At 41.8% G+C, this 24755-nt stretch overlaps 1 protein-coding gene across 3 annotated transcripts in view; it reads right to left on the reverse strand.

Annotated features, from left to right (window-relative positions):
• BTBD7 (BTB domain containing 7) overlaps positions 1-24755 on the reverse strand; it is a 106666-nt gene that overhangs the window by 16304 nt on the left and 65607 nt on the right. For 2 of the 3 annotated variants that reach the window (XM_005562066.4, XM_073998136.1), the window contains 4 exons: positions 12929-13137; positions 10453-10528; positions 5410-5570; positions 1101-1244 (listed from right to left, as the gene is read on the reverse strand). In XM_005562066.4, the coding sequence (XP_005562123.3) occupies positions 1101-1244; positions 5410-5570; positions 10453-10528; positions 12929-13137 (590 nt within the window). The remainder of the gene's footprint in view (positions 1-1100; positions 1245-5409; positions 5571-10452; positions 10529-12928; positions 13138-24755) is intronic. The other variant, XM_073998137.1, reaches the window with a different exon arrangement.

The raw sequence follows: 24755 nt of genomic DNA on the forward strand, positions 1-24755 counted from the left end.
TTTTATTTTTTGTAGAGACAGGGTCTCACTAGGTTGCCCAGGCTGGTTTTGAACTCCTGGACTCAAGTGATCTTCCTGCTTCAGCCTCCCAAAGTGCTGAGATTACAGGTGTAAGCCACCATACCTGGTCTAAAAATGAGAAACATTATGAGGCAACTTGATTGTATACTCATTGAGTATACACACTGTTTGGTCTGTTAAATTTATTTCAGAAAGCTTAATAGTGATTTCTTACTTTCAAAGACTATCAGTTCCTCAAAAGGCCACTCAGTTTTGTTTTTTTTTTTGAAGACTGGTTCTTACTCTGTCGCCCAGGTTGGAGTGCAGTGGCCTAATCACAGCTCACTGTGCAGCCTTTGCCTCCCAGGCTCAGGTGATTCTCCGAAATGAGCCTCCTGCGTAGCAGAAATCAGGGTGCACACCACCACAACTGGCTAAATTTTTCCTTTTAGTGTTTGGTAGAGATGGGGTTTTACCATGTTGCCCAGGATGGACACCTGAAAGTTCTTATGGCTGAACATCTAATAAAAATTAGATGTTTCATTTTCACATTATCATATTTTCTCAGACAGTTTTTCATGTTACAATATACATAATGCCAACTAGTTACTTAAAAGGCCTGAATTTTTTTCTTACTTTGTGCATTTATTCTAAAACTAAACATAATTCCCAACGGTCAGCTATTACAGAAATATGTTACAAGAGGTCGTGGCATTCCTTTAATTTACAAAGGAAGTCAAAGAGTGGGCAATCTTCTTTCAGAACATTTCCCCCATCCTCAAGATCACAAAATAGTGACAACCATTTTCAGCAAGTGGTAACAATTTGCAAGGCAATTAAGTTAACAATTTGCAAGGCAACTAAAATGAGAAAAATATAAAATGCATTTTAACATAACCTAAGTTTTAAAAACATGCATAATTAAAATTAAACATTTCAGAAAACTATTCTGTTGAGTAGTCAAACTAGAACTTACTTTCATTTTCCCTATTGTTGAAAATATAGGCTATTTCCAAATATTTAAGTAATACTACAATGAATCACTTTGTGCATATGGTTTGTAATAAAGTAGTCTACTATCTTCAAATGGTTTTCATTACCTTTGCTTCTTCCACATAGGGAGAGAAGAGTCGAGGACGAACATAGATGCCAGCATTTTTTTGCCGCAACCAGGCATTTGACTTTCCGCCTTCTGTTGTAGGAAGCATATCTGATGGAGGAGTACTAATCAAGCCTCTTTTCATCTAAAAAGAAAATTTTTTTAGATAGCAATCTGTGTAGTACTACAATACTACAAAGATAAATAAAAATATTTATAACTAAATACAAATATGCAACTTTATCATTTAAATAAAAATTTAGAAATGTATATGAAATTTAGAAATGTATATGAAATTTAGAAATACCTCAAATTTTTTTTTTTTTGAGACGGAGTCTCGCTCTGTCGCCCAGGCTGGAGTGCAGTGGCCTGATCTCAGCTCACTGCAAGCTCCGCCTCCCGGGTTTACGCCATTCTCCTGCCTCAGCCTCCCGAGTAGCTGGGACTACAGGCGCCCGCTACCTCGCCCAGCTAGTTTTTTTGTATTTTTTTTAGTAGAGACGGGGTTTCGCCCGTGTTAGCCAGGATGGTCTCGATCTCCTGAGCTCGTGATCCGCCCGTCTCGGCCTCCCAAAGTGCTGGGATTACAGGCTTGAGCCACCGCGCCCGGCCAAATTTTTTTTTTTTTTGGAGACGGAGTCTCATTTTGTCGCCCAGGTTGGAGTGCAGTGGCATGATCTCGGCTCACTGCAACCTCCATCTCCCGGATTCAAGTGATTCTCCTGCCTCAGCCTCTCGAGTAGCTGGGATTACAGGTGCGCACCACCACGCCTGGCTAATTTTTTGTATTTTTAGTAGAGACGGGGTTTCACCATGTTGGTCAGGCTGGTCTTGAACTCCTGACCTCGTGATCTGCCCGCCTCGGCCTCCCAAAGTGCTGGGATTACAGGCATGAGCCACCGCACCCGGCAAAATACCTCAAATTTTTAATAATATTTAAAAGATTTGCAATAAAAAGATACCATAATTTCCCATTTTACTCTAAATAGAGGAATATTTTTAAAAACAAGAGACACATTAATTAAAATGTAGTAAGTTGGACTAAAGATCAGAACTCTTAATGAAAACCAATTTTTTTTTTCTTTACTCATCTAGGAACAAATTCATTTCCCACCCAACTCCCCAAGACAAAACGAGAACACTGACATGGGCCTACATCTACTGTACAAGGATACAGGAAGGCTAGCACAGCACTTAGCAACACAGGCTCTGGGGAAGGCAGATGTAGTTCAAACTTCAACTCCTGCATTTAATAGCCATGTGACCATGGACATCTCCTTTACCTGGGCTTCACTTTAAGGGGCTCCTGTATGGCCCTGAAGGCGAGGCAGTGCATAGCTAAGTGAATGAGGTATCCCCGTTGTTTCCTGACTGATGCCAGGAGCATCTGTATAAAGTACCTTCAGTTCCTAAGGTGGTGTGAGGGTTAAATGAAGGCAACGCAGATGAAAGCACTTGGCACAGTGCTTAGCACACACTAAGAGAGCATGAAAGTTAACAGCCATTATTAGCAAACCTGTGTTGGGGACTTATGATGTGTTAGCCACGGAACTAAGAGCAGAGGTATATATTTCGTAACCAAAGTTCTAAAATACTTTTCTAAACTACATACAGGGTTCAATTTGATTTGAGTACCAGGTTTTAAACAAAACCAAAAGTTGTTTCTCCAATATTACTCTCGTTAAATATAATCAACAGCTGCATTAGTTAAAATCACTTTTAACTAGTAAAATACAGCATCATCTAGTATCTAGAAAATAGAGAAAAAAAAAGTCAATACTTTTATTACAACTGTAATGTTGATATATTTCCTTCTAGTCTTTTCTTTTTTCTTTTTATTTTTTTGAGACAGGGTCTCACTCTGATGCCCAGGCTGGAGGGCAGTGGCGAGATCTCAGCTCACTGCAACCTCTGCCTCCTGGGCTCAAGCAATTCTCTCATCTCGGCTTCTCAAGTAGCTGGGACTACAGATGCATGCCACCATGCCTGGCTAATTTTTGTATTTTTCGGTAGAGACAGTGTTTCACCATGTTGGCCAGGCTGGTCTCGAACTCCTGAACTCAAGTGATCTGCCTGTCTTGGCCTCTGAAAGTGCTGGGATTACAGGCACCTGGCAGAGTCTTTACCAAACAAGTTTTACATAGTTGAATTTGAGAATACATAAAAATACATATTTTGCATCATCCTTTTTTTCTCCTTCTTTTGTTTGATAGAGTCTTGCTCTGTCACCCAGGCTGGAGTGCAGTGGCACAATCTTGGCTTGCCTCTGGGTTCAAGCAATTCTTGTGCCTCAGCCTCCTGAGCAGCTGGGATTAACGGAGTGTGCCACCATGCCCAGCTAATTTTTGTATTTTTTAGTACAGACAGGGTTTCACTATGATGGCCAGGTTGGTCTTGAACTCCTGACCTCAGGTGATCCATCCACCTTGGTCTTCCAAAGTGCTGGGATTAAAGGTGTGAGCCATCGCGCCCAGCCACTATACAGTCTTTATAACAACTGTTCAGGGGAGCAAAATATTCTGCTGTGTAGTGGTAGTATAACTACTACCTCAACAGGTGAAAAAATGGTAACTGTTTTATTTTGATTTCTCTGGTGTTTGTGTGTAATTAGTGAGACTGAATTTTTTTTTTTTCTAATCAGAATCCACAAATATTTTTTTAAATTTTATTTTAATTTATTTTTACTACTGCTCCTTGTGGAAGCAGGGTTACCCCATAGGCAGTATGCCCAGAGTAGCCCATAAATACTTCTTGAAAACAATACTGTTTTCTTCTAGTTCTTTCATGTTTCAATTTAGTATTTAATTTTTCAATCTAACAAGGATTAATTTTATGTGCCAGTGAAACAACAGTTTAACTTTCAATGAATTTCTTCTTCTGTTAATCAGTTAATCTAGCACCACACTGACTTGTGATAGTTCGTTTATTATTATGTTTTCTGTTTTTTTTTTCCTTCCTTGAGTCAGGGTCTCATTCTGTTGGCTGATTATGGCTCATGGCAGCCTTAACCTCCTGGGCTCAAGTGATTCTCCTGCTCAGCCTCCCAAGTAGCTGGGACTACAGGCACACACCACCGCACCTGGCTAATTTCTGTGAAATTTTTTTTTGTAGAGATGGGGTCTTGCCATGTTGCCCAGGCTGATGTTGAACTCCTGGGCTCAAGTGATCTGTCCGCCTTGGCCTCCCAGAGTGCTGGGATTAAAAGCAAGTGCTACTCTGCCCATCCAGTTTAATTCTTACATTAACTAAGACTTTTTTCTCGACAATTTTGTCTGCTATGCTAGAATCACAGATAAAATATTAACATTTTAAAATGTTTTACGTTTTAGATGCTATCCCTTCTTATGTCCTTTTAAAAGAAGTTATAAAAATTTCTCATGAGTTGTTTTTCCAGATGACTTTTATAATGTTCCTGTGCAGTTTAAAAAAAACCCGTTATGACGTTTATAAGCACTACATTAAGTCGGTAAGTCAATGTGTTAAGAACTAATATTTATAAAATTTATTTTTCCCATCCACAAATTCGGGCAATTCTATTAATTTTTTTTTTTTTTTGAGATGGAGTCTCGGTCTGTCACCCAGGCTGGAGTGTAGCGGCTCGATCTCGGCTCACTGCAACCTCCACCTCTCGGGTTCAAGAAATTCCCCTGCCTCAGTCTCCCAAGTAGCTGGGATTATAGGCATACACCACCACGCCTGGCTAATTTTTGTATGTTTAGTAGAGATGGGGTTCCACCATGTTGGTGAGGCTGATCTCAAACTCCTGACCTCAGGTGATCCACCCGCCTTGGCCTCCCAAAGTGCTGGGATTACAGGAGTGAGCCACTACACCCAGCCAATTCTATTAATTTTTTAAAAATTCACTGTTTAAAAATTATGAAAGTAGTAAGATGAGCTGTATTAATTTTCAGGTCCATCCATTCTTTTTCTATTGAGCCAATCCCTCTACTCCACTGCTCTCTGATTCATTGCTGTTCTTGAAGACTCTCCAAAGGTAATTTCTACCTTTTCCTTTTTGAATAAGGGTCTACTTGATCTACACTTAAATGACGGAATTAACTCTACTAGAAATAATGCGCTTGCATGAGTAAGACCTATTTACCCACTTGATTCTCATTCGCCGAACATTTTAACTGTACTATGTGACAGACACAGGGGACACAACATCGCACACAACAGACATCTGTCTGTCCTCACAGAATTACAGCTTCACAATACTGTGTTAGTACTACAAATTATTTACAATGAATAAAAACATACGCCTGGCATTTTTCTTTTCATGAAAGGAATACATGGAGAAAAATACTTACTGCATCACTTAAGACTTCACTGCTTATAGGTAAGATGTGTTCAATTCGCACAAAAGGTAAGAGAGAAGAAAGGATCTCTCTGAGCTCTTCCATGTCCAGGTCCCGTCTTTTTACACCTCTTTTGTTCACACTATGGGCAGTGCCACTCAGTAAGTTTGGCTCTACAAGACAGAAAATGAAAAGTTTCCAACCTAATCCAAATGTTCTGAGACAGGTTTGCTTTGTTCTCTAGCACATACACCAACAGTACCACTCTATAGACTTATGTGCCTCTGCTTTAAAAAGGGTTATAAATCAATTATTTTTCTTTCATAAGATGTTTAATAGGGATGTTCTTGGATAAAGAAAAAGCATGGTATCAACAGTACAATAAAATTATTTTATCACTGCTCTGCAATAAATAAAGGATTCCTTTCTATAGCCTAACTCAAAAGAGAAAAGATGACAATCTACTAAAATCTAATTTTATCAAGGGCTTTTTAAAAAGCTTTCTTACTTTTGTGACCAGTTTTTAGTAGTATAAGGTCACTGAAGGGCACATGCCATTTCCGGTCACTGTAGGTTATCAGCATGCTCACTAGCCTACATATGTGTAACAGTAATTTAACAATGTGTTAATCACCTGGCGTTTGAAGCGGCAAAGCCGAATGTGCTTTATTTAGTTTTAAGATTCTTATGAAAATCTCCCAAATTTCCATAATATGGGAATATTACTGCATAAAAGTAGACATGTAATATGATCTTTGACATGTAATATATGTCCACAGTCCAGGGCAGAGAATGATTGCTTCACTGGGCATTAGTGAACGACAATCTGAAATACGTATGCTTATGATATTGAGGTGGGAAGAAAAATTACATAATTTGGAAATCTTTAATCATGTCTTTAGGGGTCTGTAATTTTTTTTCTTAAAAAAATTAACACAGAATAAGATAACACAGAATAAGATCTTTATCATTCATAAATATAACTGTTGGATTTTTTTCAAATATTCTACAAGAAAACTGATATCTTCCTTAATTCGTGTGTGTGTGTGTGTGTGTGTGTGTGTGTGAGAGAGAGAGAGAGAGACAGAGAGAGAGAGATTGTTTTTGAGAAGCTAAGTTTTGTGGATTCATTCAGAATAAAATTGTTAACTGTGTAGAAAAGAATTGTTTTTTTTTTTCCCTTGCCTAGCTATGATTTAGTTTCATACTTATTTAAGGCATTTTGCTTTTCAAAATATGGTTTTTTTTCTTAAAAGTAGTGACATCCATTTTCATATAAAATCTTACACGAAACCCCCAAATATGTGACAGGTAAGGGCAGAATCTTTCTGTATAAAACTGACTGAAACAAAGCTGTGGCCTGGCTCACCTTGCTTCCTTCTCATCCCTAACCCAGTTTGGAAACTACCTTTTATTTATTTTTTTATTATTATTTTTTAAGACGGAGTCTTGCTCTGTTGCCCAGGCTAGAAGGCAGTGGCATGATCTCGGCTCACTGCAACCTCCACCTCCTGGGTTCAAGCGATTCTCCTGCCTCAGCCTCCTGAGTAGCTGGGATTACAGGCGCTCGCCACCACACCCAGCTAATTTTTTTATTTGTAGTAGAGACGGGGTTTCACCACGTTGGCTAGGCTGGTCTGGAACATCTGACCTCATGATCCACCTACCTTGGCCTCCTAAAGTGCTGGGATTACATGCATGAGCCACCATGCCTTGCCTAGAAACTATTTTTCTAAGGAAAATTTTAACCCTTAAGGATGCTTGTTATCTGCCCCAAATAAATGAAATTTCATCACCACCAACTTTACATCAATGAACAAGCTTATGGGCTATAACATTTACACAGAGTTATATACAATCGGTTCTTGTTATCTCGAGTAGTTATAAAGTCAACACAAACAATGAATCAGTGAATACTGAGCTCTTGTTCATAGGGAAAACACAGAGTTAGGTTCCAGTGAGCCTCTGGGCACAACATTTTTGTCAAATGATTAAGGCAGAACCTTGTTTTATGTGTTTCTGTTTAAAGACTATTTAATGTATGTGGCTGATTCATTAACACTAACCTCATGACCAACAGCACTGTAACTCACGCCTGAATGAAGCTCATCTAACCCATGTATTGTCTCTGTAAGGCACACCACAGCCTTCTTGTTCTCAGGAACACTAGACAGCACTTCATACTACACCTGGGGGCCATCTTAAACAGTGAGATCACGAAAACACAAAAATATAAAACGTGGCACTTGGTAACATCTGAAACAAGAAGGCAGAGTGCCTCTGTCTTGTTAGAACTCAGCTGGGAATGTGCTTGTTGGGAGATCAAGCTTTTTGCTACTTCATGCATGTCCAGGAATGACCATGAAAGTACCACCAGTACTTTATTTTGGGGTTACAAATAAATTTTAGTGACTAGGTAAGTTGACAAATATAAAAGCCACGAATGAGAACTAATTGTATACTGGCATTTAAAATTCTTTCTAAATCAATTGTAATGGTTTTCATATTTAAAAAAATTCATAACTTGCTGGGCATGGTGGATCATCTGAGGTCAGGGGTTTGAGAACAGCCTGGCCAACATGGCGAAACTCTGTCTCTACTAAAAATAACGAAAATTAGCCGTGCGTGGTGGCATGTGCCTATAATCCCAGCTACTCAAGAGGCTGAGGCAGGAGAATAGCTTGAACCTGGGAGGCAGAGGTTGCAGTGAGCCAAGATTGCGCCACTGTACTCCAGCCTGGGAGACAGAGCAAGCCTCCGTCTCCAAAAAAAAAATTCATAACTTTGCTGCTCTCTGAAATACAATTTTAAAAATAAAAATAAAAAAAAAATCAAATCTGAGAATTGCTAAAGGTTTTTGCCAGCCACAGAAAAGAATTGGAGAAATAAAATAGAAGGACTGCTTTTGTTCCCTAGAGCTTGGATAGTAGCATATTAAAGAAACACCATAAAAAGGCTTAAAGGCAGGTTTAGCACAACATTTTTTATGTTTAAAAATGTGACAAAACAACTCTATAAATGTACTAAAATCCACTGACTTGAACACTTTAAACCAGTGAACTTTTAAGATATGTAAATTATATCTAAATAAAGCTATCGAAAGGTGACAGAAAAGGGAAATCTGTATTTAATTTTTCTAATTAAAAATTTTAAATTTAGGTTCAGTACATAAAGGAACACAATGATGTTTGAGGGAAGAACAGGTGGGTGGACTAACCCTAGACACAAACAAAAGACTGCTGTAGAATCATAAATTTCCAAAGTTGAAAGCCCAGCCTCCGACATATGATGCTTCCTTCTCTTCTGCAGTGACCCCACTGGGAGGTCATTCAGAAGTATTATTTGTTTCTCTTTTACCTTCCACAACATTTCTCTTTTTTTGAGACAAAATTTTGCTCATTGCTCAGGCTGGAGTGCAATGGCGCAATCTCGGCTCACCATAACCTCCGCCCCACGGGTTCAAGTGATTCTCCTGCCTCAGCTTCCCAGGTAGCAGGGATTATAGGCATGCACCACCACGCCTGGCTAATTTTTTTTACTTTTAGTAGAGACGGGGTTTCTCTATGTCGGTCAGGCTGGTCTCGAACTTCCAACCTCAGGTGATCCACCCGCCTCGGCCTCCCAAAGTGCTGGGATGACAGGCGTGAGCCACTGCGCCTGGCCTACTTTTTTTTTTTTTTTTTTTGAGACGGAGTCTCGCTCTGTCACCCAGGCTGGAGTGCAGTGGCGCGATCTCGGCTCCCTGCAAGCTCCGCCTCGTGGGTTCACGCCATTCTCCTGCCTCAGCCTCCAGAGTAGCTGGGACTACAGGTGCCCGCCACCGCGCCCAGCTAAGTTTTTGTATTTTTAGTAGAGACAGGGTTTCACTGTGGTCTCGATCTCCTGACCTCATGATCTGCCTGCCTCGGTCTCCCAAAGTGCTGGGATTACAGGCGTGAGCCACCGCGCCCGGCCTACTTTCTACAACATTTAAAAATAAACAATGAATGCTTTTTCATTTGTACTCCTTTTTTTTTTTTTTGAGTCTCGCTCTGTCACCCATGTGGAGTGCAGTAGTGCAATCTCAGCTCACTGCAACCTCTGCCTCCCAGGTTCAAGTGATTCTCACGCCTCAGTCTTCGAGTAGCTGGGAGTACAGGCATGTGCCACCACTTCCCACTAATTTTTGTATTTTTAGTACAGGTGGGATTCTGCCATGTTGGCCAGGCTAGTCTCAGACTCCTGACCTCAGGTCAGCCTGTACTCGTATTTTTAAATTGAGGTTAAAATTCACATAACACAAAATTTATTTAAAACATTTTAAAGCGTACCATTCAGTGGCTCTTACTATACTCTTATTGTTGTGTAACCATCAACACTAATTCCACATTTTCATCATTATGCTTTTGTAACACTTTAGTCATTATATGAAATTATATTAAATTTTTCCTTCTAATACTTCCATGAATCAGTCAACATGTTTTATTAAGCACCTAAGAACATAATAATAAAAAGTATCCTTTTAAAGCTGCAAAATAAGACTTTCTGATATATTTTATTTATTTATTTATTTATTTATTTATTTATTTATTTATTTATTTTGAGACGGAGTCTTGCTCTGTCGCCCAGGCTGGAGTACAGTGGCCGGATCTCAGCTCACTGCAAGCTCCGCCTCCCGGGTTTACGCCATTCTCCTGCCTCAGCCTCCCAAGTAGCTGGGACTACAGGCGCCCGCCACCACGCCCGGCTAATTTTTTGTATTTTTAGTAGAGACGGGGTTTCACTATGTTAGCCAGAATGGTCTCGTCTCCTGACCTTGTGATCCGCCCGTCTTGGCCTCCCAAAGTGCTGGGATCACAGGCTTGAGCCACCTCGCCCGGCCTGATATATTTATTTTAATAAACTATACCCTGTCCACTAAAGGATTTTGCCGATGGTAAAGACTTCCATTTTCACCAGGCAACAGTGTCAGTTTTCAAGACTGATGTGCGGCATGCATTTCTGTAAGCTGGGAATGTTAAGAACCACCAAAAATTTACACAAGGTAACTAGCGCAAGCTAATTTTCTGAGCTTACCTCTATCTGCTATTCTTTTCATCAACTGATGCTCTCCCCATTTAATCAGATATTTAAGGATATCTTGTTCACTTGCCTGTAATAAAAAATGGTTTATATTTATTTTAGTGAAATTAGATAAGTGGTTAATTTCATTAAGGACTTTTCGTAAGTGGGAAATACAGCACGCAACTTACCATGTTTCACTCTTTCCATTGGCTGAAGTTTTAGTGTTAAATCTGTGGTCCATCGACAGGAAATACACAAGACTGTATTACATATATTTTATCCAGTAACCTCACTCTTGGCTCCAACTAATTTTTAAATTTCATTTCTATCTTCTTTTTCTGTAATCTGCTCCCTTCCTATTTTATTTTTTCATTTTAATTTTTCCTTTTGAGATGGAGTTGTACTCTATTGCCCAGGCTGGAGTGCAACAGTGCCATCATGGGTCTCTGCAGCCTCAGCCTCCTGGGCTCAAGGGATTCTCCCCATCTCAGCCTCCTGAGCAGCTGGGACTACAGGTGTGTGCCACCACACCCAGTTAATTTCTTTTTTTTTTTTTGAGATGGAGTCTCGTGCTGTTGCCCAGGCTGGAGTGCAGTGGCGTGATCTTGGCTCAATGCAAGCACCGCCTCCTGGGTTCACGCTATTCTCCTGTCTCAGTCTCCCGGGTACCTGGGACTACAGGCACCTGCCACAATGCCTGGTTTTTGTATTTTTAGTAGAGATGGGGTTTCACCTTGTTAGCCAGGATGCTCTCGATCTCCTGACCTTGTGATCCACCCAACTCAGCCTCCCAAGTGGCTAATTTTTTAAAAATTTTTTGTAGAGATGGGGTCCTACCTGTTGCCGAGGCTGGTCTCACACTCCTGGGCTCGAGCAACTCACTTCCTATTTTAAATTTATTTTATCTTACTATGTGGTTTCTATAAAGCTGCCTTAAATTCTCTTTTGGAAGAAAACACAGATAAGTAAATGAAAGTATAAGTATAGGGTATAGGCAGAGTAACTACTAACTCCTGGAGGGACAGGAAAAACAAGTCAGTCAACTTGTTTTTGCAAAAGAAACTAAAATCTCTACAAGGTATTTTACTGGTTGGTGAAGCACAATCTGTGAAATGGCAATGTATCCCTCATTTCTTTGTATTTTATTTAAAATCTTAGAGCAAATCTAGGCTGCTCTCCATTTTTTTTTTTTTTGTTGTTGAGACAGAGTCTCGCTTTGTCGCCCAGACTGGAGTGCAGTGGCCGGATCTCAGCTCACTGCAAGCTCCGCCTCCCGGGTTCACGCCATTCTCCTGCCTCAGCCTCCCGAGTAGCTGGGACTACAGACGCCCGCCACCTCGCCCGGCTAGGTTTTTGTATATTTTAGTAGAGACGGGGTTTCACCGTGTTAGCCAGGATGGTCTCGATCTCCTGACCTTGTGATCCGCCCGTCTTGGCCTCCCAAAGTGCTGGGATTACAGGCTTGAGCCACCGCGCCCGGCCCATTTTTTTTTTTTTTTTAAATACTTTCTAAGAAGGAATGCAAAGCTCCTAAAGCAATAATCTAAGAAAACTAACAACTTCTAACACAAACATAAAGCATCCAGTTTTGATCAGGACAATGAGACGAGGTTAATGAACAAAGATTCTCCATAAATCAAGCCCAAGTATGACATCTGTACTGCAATCAAAGCAACAAAGGAAAAGCACAGATGCTGAGTGTATTATTTAACTCTCCACTGCATTTCTGACTAAAACGGTAGCATTTTATCATTTTTCTAGTACAAATACAAAGAAATAGGAAGTGGCTCAATGGGTTTATGTCTTTAATAGCATTAAAACAGTTGTACAGTTTTTAGCATAAAATTCATACAGCCAATGGAAAAAAATTAAGCTTGAATATACTTTGCCTGCAAGTATTTTCTGTAATATATAAAATCTATTATTAATTTAAATTTCCAAATTAAATTGACATTTAAGTCAAGAACACAAGAATCTGCTAAAAACTACTTCTGCTTAAAAACAAGTAGTTGAAAACATTACCATGCTTTGGAAGAATACATGCGCTGAGTTTTGATAACCATCTGAGCAGATCAGAAAGTGAATACTATTTTTACTTTGTGCTGCTGAAGCTACTGTCTACAGTCTAAGTATGGGATGCTCCACCAAAAGTAAGAAACCACCATACACAAGCTACATTAATAGAAGTCAAGAAAATCACTGTTGGGATGTGCTTCTGACCTTGCCTACTGCCCCAATCTCTCTTTGGTGCATCTGGCTGGGACCTGGGCTTGTTCAGTGTTGAGTCATGGCAGCAGGGTAATGAAGAGCTAGTGAGACAGAAGGCTTTTGTTGTACAACTGTGAAGGGGGCAGTTCCTGTGTGGTTTGATCACAGCCTGTTTCTCTTCCCCTGCCCTACCCTACATGGAAGAGTAATAGAGCATAGATGGATTTTTTTTGGTGCACATATGAATGACAATGGGTTTGAGAGGTGTTTAAATGATTACCTGTAGGTAGTCAGACTGGATAGCAGTAAGCAGATGGTCTTTGCTGAGTTCATAAAAAACATCCGAAGTCATGACCTGGGAAAATTCCTCACAGAGGAAATGTAAAGCTTGTCGGTGCACCCATTTAGAGCCATATGGATGAGAACTCCACTTGAGGATGGCAATTAAGGTATCTAATGAGATGCTCTCAGCAATGATATCCTCACAGCCTAAAAGAGAAGGCAAATACTTCTTGAGATTAATCATAAATATTACTTATTGAACATTAGTGTGCTAGGCACTATATTTAAAAGTCACAACAGCAAAAAAGAACTCAAGGAGATAAATAAAATCTCATGAAAATCACCAAAACTTGGTGGGATGGGTTAACAATAGACTATGGCATCTATAGAAAATCTGCTGCCTTACAGAGATGGATCTAGAGAAAAAGGCAGAGAATCGTCCCAAGTTCAAGATAATAAACATCTATGTGCAAATCCAACAATGTGAGTAAGACAGTATAGAGGAAGACATTGGACCAAAGGGGAAAGAAGAGTAGGCAAAAAGGCTGCAGTGGTGGAAACTGGCTAGAGGAAGGATGTGGATGACACCTGACTGATGAGAGAACGCACACCTCAGAATAAGGTAGGTGGGCTGCCGGCTATGCAGACATCCACTCTTTGTATGAAAACATAGCACCTTGCATTGTTGACAGTTTAATCCTTCAGAAAACAGACAAAATACATCTGAGCTTAGTTCTGGCAAACCTGAAAAAGGAAGTGAAAAGGACCAGGATCCTGGAGAAAGCAACTATGGCATTTCAAGAACTCAAGGAAGAAAGGAAAACCTAAGGAGACTCAACTCTCCTCCTCAGGAAAGATCATTTCAAAACATAAAGATAAAATATAAGTAAAAATCTGAGTGACAAAGATTATGGGAGTGAAAATGCCTAAAGTTGAACAGAAGTTTTTCATTAAGCTTACTATAAAACAAAAAACAATCCTGATAATGTGAAAACAAACAAACAAACAAAAACAGGCGTTTAAACACCACCAACAGGCCAGGCGCACTGGCTCACGCTTGTAATCTGAGCACTCTGGGAGGCCAAGGCAGGCAGATCACCTAAGGTCAGGAGTTCAAGATCAGTCTGGCCAACACGGTGAAATCCAGTCTCTACTAAAAATATAAAAATTAGTTAGGCATCCTGTAATCCCAGCTACTAGGGAGGCTGAGGCAGGAGAATCGCTTGAACTCGAGAGGTGGAGGTTGCAGTGAGCTGAAATCGTGCCACTACACTCCAGCCTGGGAGACAAAGCAAGACTCTGTCTCAAAATTAAATTAAATTAAATTAAACAAACACCACCAAAAATATGGATACACAGAAAGGGCATAAGTGAACTCCAGAGACTTCTAAAGTTCAAAGCTATTTGTGAAACCATGAAAGGTGTAAAGATAAAGGGAGTAAATCCCACTTTGAAGTGACAGAAGATAATGAGTAGCAATATGGAGTCTACAAAAAGTAATCCCTCATTCCCTTTTCTGATATGGTACCAGATGAGAAGAAATATCATAGATAACTGCATAACTTGATTTCCACAAAGCATTTAGAAAATATTTCATGATGCTGCTAAACTGTAAGCACCACAAGATAGGGACTGCTATCTTCAATGTATTCCTAGCACTTGTGCTAAATAAAAACGCGTTGAATGTACAAATTAGATCTTTGCAGATAAGATGAAGAGACAGGGGATGGGATGACAGGGCAGTGGTTAACAGAACCATTCATAAATAGCACTGATTAACTTGATGCATGGAATGGGAAGTTGGTTTCTGCCATGTTTATCAAGAACTTTGGGCCGGGTGCAGTGGCTCGCGCCTGTAATCCCAGCACTTTGGGAGGCTGAGGCGGGTGGATCACCTGAGGTCAGGAGTTTGAGATCAGCTTGGCCAACATGGTAAAAACCCATCTCTACTAAAAATACAAAAATCAGCTGGGTATGGTGGCACGTACCTGTAATCCCAGCTACTCAGGAGGCTGAGGCAGGAGAATTGCTTGAACCCAGGAAGTGGAGGTTGCAGTGAGCTGAGATCACACCACTGCACTCCAGCCTGGGCGACAGAGTGAGACCCTGTCTCAAAAACAAACAAACAAAAACCTTGGATAATGATGTGGAAAGTATGTTTCAAAATCTTCAGATAACCCCAAACTTGGAAACACAGTTAAAACCACACTGCATAGCAGAATCATAATTGCCTAAAAAGACTGATCAAAATGAAGTTGAAATATAACTAGGAGAATTAGTTCTACATTTAAGAAATCGACTGCACAGCAGATGATGGTTGGCTTAACTAGAACTATATAAAATATCTGGGTTTTTTTTAAACTGAATGAATGCAAAATGTGACATGGGTGTTATAGGTCTGAATCTATCTCAGGCTTTTCAGGTACAAGCATCGAGCTGTAATCAAAGGACTAATGTTGCTGCTTTCTGCGGAGTGCTGTGTTGTTCTGGGCCCCGTGGGTCAGTTTAGATGAGCACTGACCAAACCGCAAGAGTCTCAGGAGGGCGAGGGAGTAGTAGAGAGTTTGCAACTTATCACAGGAGAAGAGCTCCAAGCAAGAGATTATTTGAGTTATGTCAGAGAATCCTGAGGAGAGACATAAGAGCTGTCTTTAAATGCCTCTTCATGAGGCAGAGGAGAAATAACCGATTTATCCGTTGTTCCCAGGAAACAGACAGATGTTAAAAGCAGGGAGATTTTGGTTCAATGATAAGAAATTTCTAACAATTAGAATTTCCATCCTCTTCTCCCATCAAAAAAAGGAACCCTCTAGAAAGTGTCAGAGCAGAGGCTGGCTCATCACATTAGGGATAGAGTATAAAGAACCCTGATGCTGGAAAGGGAACTAAGGTCAGAAGACATCCAAGCTGATTTCATCACAAAGACAAAACCGGTTTTTATAAAGATGGTAACAGAGCAAGTAAAAGATATATTTATTCTAAGCACTAAAAGAATATCCCTATAAGGAACACAATGAGACCACCACATTTATATCCACATATAGATGACACCCAAAGGCATGAAGATGTGCTGATGAGAAGCGGGAAATATGGGAAAGTTTTCAACAGTCATCATTTTATGATGAGCCTTTGAGCCTTGAATGCCGAGCTGAGGAGGACAGACCTCATTCAGTAGCCAGTGGAGGACCTCTGTTGGCCTGTTGTTTTAAAGTGGGTATTGGAATAGAATTGAGTGGGATGAGTCAATCTGATAGGAAAGGCAATCTTATAGATGTGTTTGGGAGTGAAGCAGGGCAAATGAGAGAAAAGCTGGTTATTTAAAATGATGTATCACAATCCTACTAAACCAGGATACTGGCAGAGGTGAAGAAAAAGAATGATAGATAACATGATCACAAATATTTAAACTGCTGAGGTCTACAAAGAAGCAGGATACAGTAGGAAAAAAAATGGGCTTTAAAATCAGACAGATTGGACTCAAAATCCTAGCTCTGCCACTCAGTAGCAAAATCACTTTAGGCAAATCACTTAACTCTCAAGAGTCTGAAATGTTCTCATCTGCAAAGCTGAGATTGTTTCCTACCTCAAAGGGTTGTTATGGGATTTAAATCAGACCATACTCTTGACACTCCACATTTGTTCAAACAGTCTGGAGTACCTAAGCCGAGTACCCTGAATACCCAGCTCTTTTCACTGCCTGGTGATATCACCTGCCCCACGGCCTTCACCTCATTATATCCCTGACTTCCCAGTTGATAGCTCCAAGCCTGAGCTGACTCCCAGTCACACCTGACTTTCACATGGATTTCCCACAAACATCTTAAATGCCAAAGTCAATTCATTTCCTCTGGGAAATCTGGTCCTCTTCAGTCACCAAAGCCAGAGGTCTGAGTGCTATCATGGGGTCCATCTCCGGACGCCCATAACCAATCTGTCACCAGATGCTGTTCATTCTTCTTTTCAATCCAACCCCTCCACAGAATCTCCACTGAATTTCACCACCTCCTTTTCAGAACCTGATACTTTTCCCCTGCATTATTGAAATGGCCTTTAAAAAAATTTCCACCTCCAGTCTTTCCCCTTCTAATCTGCTCTCTGTACTGTTGCCAGAATGATCTTTTAAAATGTAAATTATATATGCCTCTTTAACGAATTATTCAATAGCTTCATGCTACAAATGATTTCAAGAAAAAGTCCAAGCTACATCTCCCTTGATAATCTGGCACCTGCCTACTCCCCAGCCCATCCCTGAGCAGACTCTACACCCCAGTCATACTTCGTCCCTTCCAATTCCCCAGAAGCCCACCAAACGCTTGCACCTCCAGGCTTTTGTGTGTGTTGTTCCACTTTTCTGAAATGCCCCTCTTTTTCTTAACTTCTCTGCATCTTTAAGTCTCAGCTTAGATGCTGCCTCTTTTAAGAGCCTACTTTCATACTGCTCCTCAAAGTCTTAGGTCAGGTGTTCCTCCTACCTAAAAGTTTCTCTGGTACCCTGTGTTTGTCTATAACAGCACAAAACTCTCATACTACTATATCTTTCTTATATATATTTGTCTGACTCTTCCACCAGAATAAGCCCCTTTTCAGTAAAGGCCCCATCTTATCTGATTCTATAGTGTCTGGCACTTAGTAGATAACTAAAAGCAAATAACAGTAACTAACACTCTTGAAAACAATTAGGCTCTGTGCTAATTGCTTGCTTTAGAATATTTAATTTTAGCACTTCTTCTCAAAGGAGATTATTATTACCATTATCATCCCCATTTTATGATGAGAAAACTAAGGCTCACGAAGATTAAATAAGTTATTCAAGGTTACACATCTAGGAAGAAGCCAAGTCCTACCAAAACATATCCTTCCTTCCCCTCCCAAAAGGTCCCCCGTCTTCCTGCTTTTTATGCCTTTAACTTAGGTTTTTTTTTTTTTTTTTTTTTTTTTTTTGAGACAGAGCTTTGCACAGCTGCCAAGGCTGGAGTGCAGTAGCGCGATCTTGGCTCGCTGCAACCATCATCTCCTGGGTTCAAGTGATTCTCCCGTCTCAGTCTCCCGAGTAGCTGGGATTACAGGCACCCACCATCATGCCCAGCTAATATTTTGTATTTTAGTAGAGATGGGGTTTCACCATGCTAGCCAGGCTGGTTTTGAACTCTTGACCTCAGGTGATCCACCCGCCTCGGCCTCCCAAAGTGCTAGGATTACAGGCGTAAGCCACTGCACCCAGCCCTAACTTAGGACTTACTAATCACTGCTCATTAGAACTTATTTAGAACTACTTCTCTCACGAGCAGAAAGTACCTTATAAATACACCAAACATGGTGATATTAACTCAAAAATGTAAAAGGAAGACAGGTAAACAACTGGAATGTTGGTAATGTCAAAATTAATGTTTTAATCTGATGGTAAAGGATTTCAATTAATGATAGTAAGACTTTGTCAAGGTTATCAATATTGGAATGAAAATGATGCTGGCAGGGAAAGGCCAACAAGTGGGTGCTGGGAAGCTTTACATGGTGCCACATCCTTGGTAATGGACAAGTCCTGTAGGTCCAAAACCATCAGCACACTCAAAGATGATCAGACTCTTGGTGAAAAAGTGATCCTAACACAAACCCATGACACACGTGCAGATCACAATGCTTACTCATGGGCAGTACAGGGAGTCAGTTCTAGTGAGCAGAATGTCACGTATTCTCTCTCGGCACTTTGCAAACTATCGCGAGTCATGCTACAGTTTTTTCTTTCTTTTTAAATTTCCAATGTGTCCTGGACCAGTACTTTATTCAGCAAAAACACCTCTTGAATATTGTGGCAATTGTTTAAAGTTTCTAAATGCTTGTTAATTTCTGTACCTAGCTCACTCACTGTAGACGTGCTTTGAATAGTACGGCTCTGTCTAGAGTCCTTTCCTCTTCTGGGAACGGGGCTGGCCTTACCTCCTACCATGTGAAGAGCGCACTGTGACTAGCTTATTGGTCCCAGGAGGAGAATGAGCAGCCCTGGGAACACAGCCACCCCTGCTGACTCACGGTGGCAATGAGAGAGGTCCCAGTTGCTGCAAACTGAAGCAGAAATGCCCCACCTAACCCAGAAACTTATGAGAAATAAATGTTCATTGTGATATACCACTGAGGTTCTCAGGTTGTTTCTTACACAGCAATGGTTGACTAATAAACCAGTTAGATATTTTTAGATCAACTCAAAAACTTTTTTTATTTTTTGAGATGGAGTTTCACTCTTATTGCCAGACTGGAGTGCAGTGGTGTGATCTCAGTTCACTGTAACCTCAGCTATCCGGGTTCAAGCAATTCTACTGCCTCACTCTTCTGAGTAGCTGGGATTACAGGCGCCCGCCACCACACCCAGCTAATTTTTGTATTTTCAGTAGAGACAGGATTTTGCCATGTTGGCTAGGCTGGTCTTGAACTCCTGACCTCAGGTGATCCACCCGCCTCAGCCTCCCAAAGTGCTGGGATTACAGGCGTGAGCCACTGTGCCTGGCCAAAAGCTTTTATTAACAGCCAAGCGTGGTGGTCGGCATCTGTAATCCCACACTTTAAGAGGCTGAGGCAGGTAGGTCAGGAGTTCGAGACAAACCTGGCCAACATGGCGAAACCCAGTCTCTACTAAAAATACAAAAATTAGCTGGGTGTGGTGGCATGTGTCTGTAGTCACAGCTACTCGGGAGGCTGAGGCAGGAGAATCCCTTGAATCCAGGAGGCAGAGGTTGCAGTGAGCCAAAATCGCACCATTGCACTCCAGCCTGGGCAACAGAGCGAGACTCTGTCTCAAAACAAAAAAAAAAGCAGCTTTTATTAACAATTTCCTGGTAACGGAAAAATTCCACCTGCAGCCAAGGCATTTAATGGATAAAAGGCACCAATATATTCCACTCAGACAGATTTTCAATGATGCTGTTGGGAGGTTGGCAGGTAGTACAAAGTCAACTTCTTACAATTTCTTTTGCTTATACAGATCCATCGCCTTCTTATTTAATCCTTTCCTCTATTCTCTTTTACTAGGATATTTTCTTTCTAATCCTTAATGTGAGCAAAAATACCTTCCCTCAAAAAATTGAGTCACATAACTAATATGAATGAATGACCAAGGCTGAAGGCTGAGACATAAAGAGCTAACAAATCAATCTGAAATTCAGTAACACAAAATGACTGTACTGCTGCATGTTACATAGGATCACTTTCTGTTTTTATTATCAATTTTTGTTTCTCTTCTTCATGTTCCTCTGGTAACTAAAAAAAAGCCTCACTGTTGACAGTTCTCCTGAATACACTGTCAGGATCTTTGTTTCCCCCTTACTTATTATTCCTACAATGCCACCCTACTTGTTTCACCAATACCAGTGGGAAACCTTTCCACTGGCACATGTCCATCAGGAAATGTATAAACGGCTTCCAGATTCATATTGAGGTTGGGGTGGAAAGAGGAAGGAGGAAACAGGCAATGGGGAAGGGAAAAAGGAACAGGGAGATTACAGCTTGCCATGCAACATAAAACAAGATCGTAAGTTTAGAGGAGGGCCGGCCTTAGACTTGGCGTGGTGACTCTTCAGAGGCACCAGAGTTAGAAATAAGACTTAGGCCGGGCGCGGTGGCTCAAGCCTGTAATCCCAGCACTTTGGGAGGCCGAGACGGGCGGATCACGAGGTCAGGAGATCGAGACCATCCTGGCTAACACGGTGAAACCCCGTCTCTATTAAAAAATACAAAAATCTAGCCGGGCGAGGTGGCGAGCGCCTGTAGTCCCAGCTACTCAGGAGGCTGAGGCAGGAGAATGGCGTGAACCCGGGAGGCGGAGGTTGCAGTGAGCTGAGATCTGGCCACTGCAGTCCAGCCTGGGTAACAGAGCGAGACTCCGTCTCAAAAAAAAAGAAATAAGACTTAGGCCGGGCGCGGTGGCTCAAGCCTGTAATCCCAGCACTTTGGGAGGCCGAGACGGGCGGATCACGAGGTCAGGAGATCGAGACCATCCTGGCTAACACGGTGAAACCCCGTCTCTATTAAGAAATAAAAAAAAAAAAAACTAGCCGGGCGAGGTGGCGGGCGCCTGTAGTCCCAGCTACTCGGGAGGCTGAGGCAGGAGAATGGCGTAAACCCGGGAGACGGAGCTTGCAGTGAGCTGAGATCCGGCCACTGCACTCCAGCCTGGGTGACAGAGCGAGACTCCGTCTCAAAAAAAAAAAAAAAAAAAAAAAAAAAAAAAAGAAATAAGACTTGAAGTACAAACAGGCTTGAGAGAAAAGTTGCTTCAATTCTTTCTTACTAATCAGTATATGACTGATTCAGAATCCTGGGAAAAGAAATTAAGAAATAAAGGAAGTGAGTGTGGCAGGAAGTGAAAGACCATAGGTTTTAAATTCAGGCAGCTGCATCACTAATTCTCGACCCTCACTTAGCCTGTGCCAGATTAAAATACATCCTGTCTGGGTGCGATGGCTCACACCTGAAATCCCAGCACTATGGGAGGCCAAGACGGGTGGATCGTTTGGGCTCAGGAGTTCGAGACCAGCCTGGGCAATATGATGAAACCCTGTCTCTACAAAAAATACAAAAATTAGGTGGGTGTAGTGGTACATGCCTGTAGTCCCAGATACTCAGGTGGCTGAGGTGGGAGGATCGCTTGAGCCTGGAGGGTAGAGGTGGCAGGGAGCCAAGAGATGGCACTGCTCTCCAGCTTGAATGACAGAGTGAGACCCTGTCTCAAAAAAACAAAACAAAACAAAACAAAAACTACATCCTGTGGGCGGGTGCAGTGGCTCACACCTGTAATCCCAGCACTTTGGGAGGCCGAGGCAGGTGGATCATGAGGTCAGGAGTTTGAGACCAGCCTGACCAACATGGTGAAACCCTGTCTCTACTAAAAATGCTACTCATGACCTCAGGAGGCTAAGGCAGGAGAATCGCTTGAACCTGGGAGGCAGAGGTTGCAGTGAGCCGAGACTGCACCACTGCACTCCAGCCTGGGCGACAGAACGAGACTCTCTGTCTCAAAAACAAAACAAAAAAAACCCTACATCCTGTGAGTCTTATTTTCTCATGTCAGCTGAAAGAATCTGAAGTTCTGAGGATTATGCTGGAAATTGGGGAGCAATGTGTCTACCCAATACCCTAGAAATCTTAAATTTCTACTCTGTCTTTCTGGCCTCCTTTGACTTCAACGTCTAACCTGTCAATGTGTCCTACAGATTCGTCCTTCAGAACATCCTTCAATTAGCCTCTCTTCCATTCCCACTAGATCACCACCTTTGTTCAAATCCTTAGCATCTCACATACCAATTACTGAAAAGTTTCCTACTGTCTCCCTCTACCCAGGACTCCAATGCATACAGAGCACACTATTGAAAGGTTTAAGTTTTCTAAAACAGCACTATCATCACATCATACCTACAAATCTATTCTTAAAAGGCAACCAAGAATTCCTAATCCAAAGCAAAAACTGAGTGTCAGATATAAGGGTGAGAAGACAAGTTAACCTGCACCTCAGTGTTCTGCACTGTCGGTCCTTAGATGCTGTGACTCTTAGCTGGTTGGATGAACGCTCCTCTCTACTATTTCTCAGGAGGACAATTCTGAAGAAGAGTCTAAACCCAGGTGTCTGCAGTGGTGACCAGCTCAACGACCCACTGCTGTAGTGCTCCCCCTCACTCCTATTCATAGTTCATGGGATACTTACTGAATAAGTGACCTGCATGTAAGCCTTTGATTTGGGATGTGCTTTCAGCAGGGATTGTGAGGAATGGGAGGAGACACCCAGCAAAGATAGCTAGTAACAGAGATGGCCCTAGAAAACAAGGTTCTTGAATGAGATTCTAGATCTCCCTTACTCATTGACCGAATGGCAAAAGGTTCCCCCTCCCATTCCTCCTGGTAGGTGGCATGGTGATAACCCCTGTATATAAGTAGCATGACAACACCAGGAGCAGATTAAAATGAGGTTTATGTGGAAGGTAAAGTATCAGATCACCAATCATGGTGGCACTTGAATGGAATGGAAACATTAGTGATTATAAGGCCTAGATACTGGCTGGATTAACAGCTTTACAGGCCATGAACAAAGAATGACAGGCTCAGGTTAGCCAACCCTTAAATCTAGGCATTCTTCAAAGTCTGAAGACTTCCAGGTCAGTGTTTGAAAAGACCCTATTTCTTGCAGCTGCAGGGCAGAATGCCAAAATTCAGGCTCAAGACTTAATTTTAAGGATATCAGAACTACTAAGGAGATATGAAAGAAAGCCTCGACTGGTATTCTATGATAAAATCTGGGTCCTGATAGGAACACTTGGGACACAGAAACCTGGAATGGGGATATTTGGGTGGCTTAGCTGAGAATATTAAACCCCAACATTTACCTGAATTTTCTGGGCTAGGAGAAGCAGCTCCCCCAACTCCTTACTAGAAAGCAGCAGCCTCCTTCATCTGGAGACCCTGCAGGTGCCTGAAAAGATAATGCTTGTTCTCTTTAAGATCAGTTCCTGCCTTCTCTCACTACCTCCAAACCAATAATGAGGATCATGTTCCCAGCACAGTCTGATTGGGAAAATACAGTCCCTGTTCTGGGAGGAAAGAGTATAGACACCCAAAGAATTATAAGACCTGGCTATCTGCACTGGCAGGTCCTGAAGGTACACTTGTACAAGTGGATACTGTGTTGGACGAGGTGCGATGTCTGTGGCAATACAACAGCAGTTCATTCAGAACCCAGGTGATTCACTGCGGCATCTTCTGGTGCTTCTTTCCTAAGGGATGACAGAAACCTAGTGATTGTAGCAACTACTGGCAAAGAAACTAAGAGCTCAAATACCTCTGGGATGAAGGTCTGGATCACACCTGGTAGGCTGCCTAGGCCTGCTGAAGTAGTGGCAAAGAATGACAACAATCTAGTTTGGGTGAGGGAAGAAGGACATTATGATCATTGTTTCCCCACCATCTCCATCCCTATATGGTTCCAAGTCACAGTTGGCCAAGAGAAATGTGTGAAATCTGGAAGGTAGACAAGAGGCAGTGCCCATTACTCTCTAAAAGTCACTGTGATGTGGTGACTGCTAGTTGCAGAGGTGCCAGGGGACACTAGTTTTTCCTCTGCTCTGCATCCAGCTCTTCCAACTGCAGCCTTGCTGACCAACACTGGCCCTGTGCCCGTCCCCAGATACATGGCTGCAGATCCAGACACAATAGCCATTCTCCATGAGCTTGCCCTTTGCAGTCCCACTTTGGTGGCTGGATGCGCTTGGATTCTCAGGTTGACTGGCTGGTAACTCCTCTGAATCCTATTCTCCCTTTTGGACTTACTTCCCTAGCTTCTCCTTCAATTGTTTAAGGTCCAATTCCTAGAATAATTCCCTTATCCTGTAAGTCAGAGTTGCTCAGCTTCCCTGATTGAATTTGGATGAGTTATCATGAAAATATCAGATGAAACTTCCAGCCAGCTGTAGCAGCTGGACTGTGGCTAATCCCATCCTCTTCCCTGATTGAGTCTTTTGAAGAGGTGTGGGTAGCCACCATCTTGAAGCTTCGGTGATGATGGAGCACACGAACTGATATGAGTGATGCAAGAAGCAGACTAAATTAAGCAACTCTTGTGCCCACTGCACAACCACTCTGCCTTTCACCAGAGCAGCCCAGTTACAGCACCCTGCCTCAGCTGTACCTTTGTATCTTTCATTGTCTGCTGTGAAAATTCTGACCCTTGGAGTCGGCACCTCTGGGAATCTGCTAGGCACCTGTCCATATGCAAACCATGAGATGCAAGGGAGTGAACACCCTATTGGAAACACTTTTCCAGTGGAGAGATGGAGGCTGGTAGGTAAATG

The sequence above is a fragment of the Macaca fascicularis genome, chromosome 7 (genome assembly GCF_037993035.2).
Source record: "Macaca fascicularis isolate 582-1 chromosome 7, T2T-MFA8v1.1".
Classification (NCBI taxonomy): Eukaryota; Metazoa; Chordata; class Mammalia; order Primates; family Cercopithecidae; genus Macaca; species Macaca fascicularis.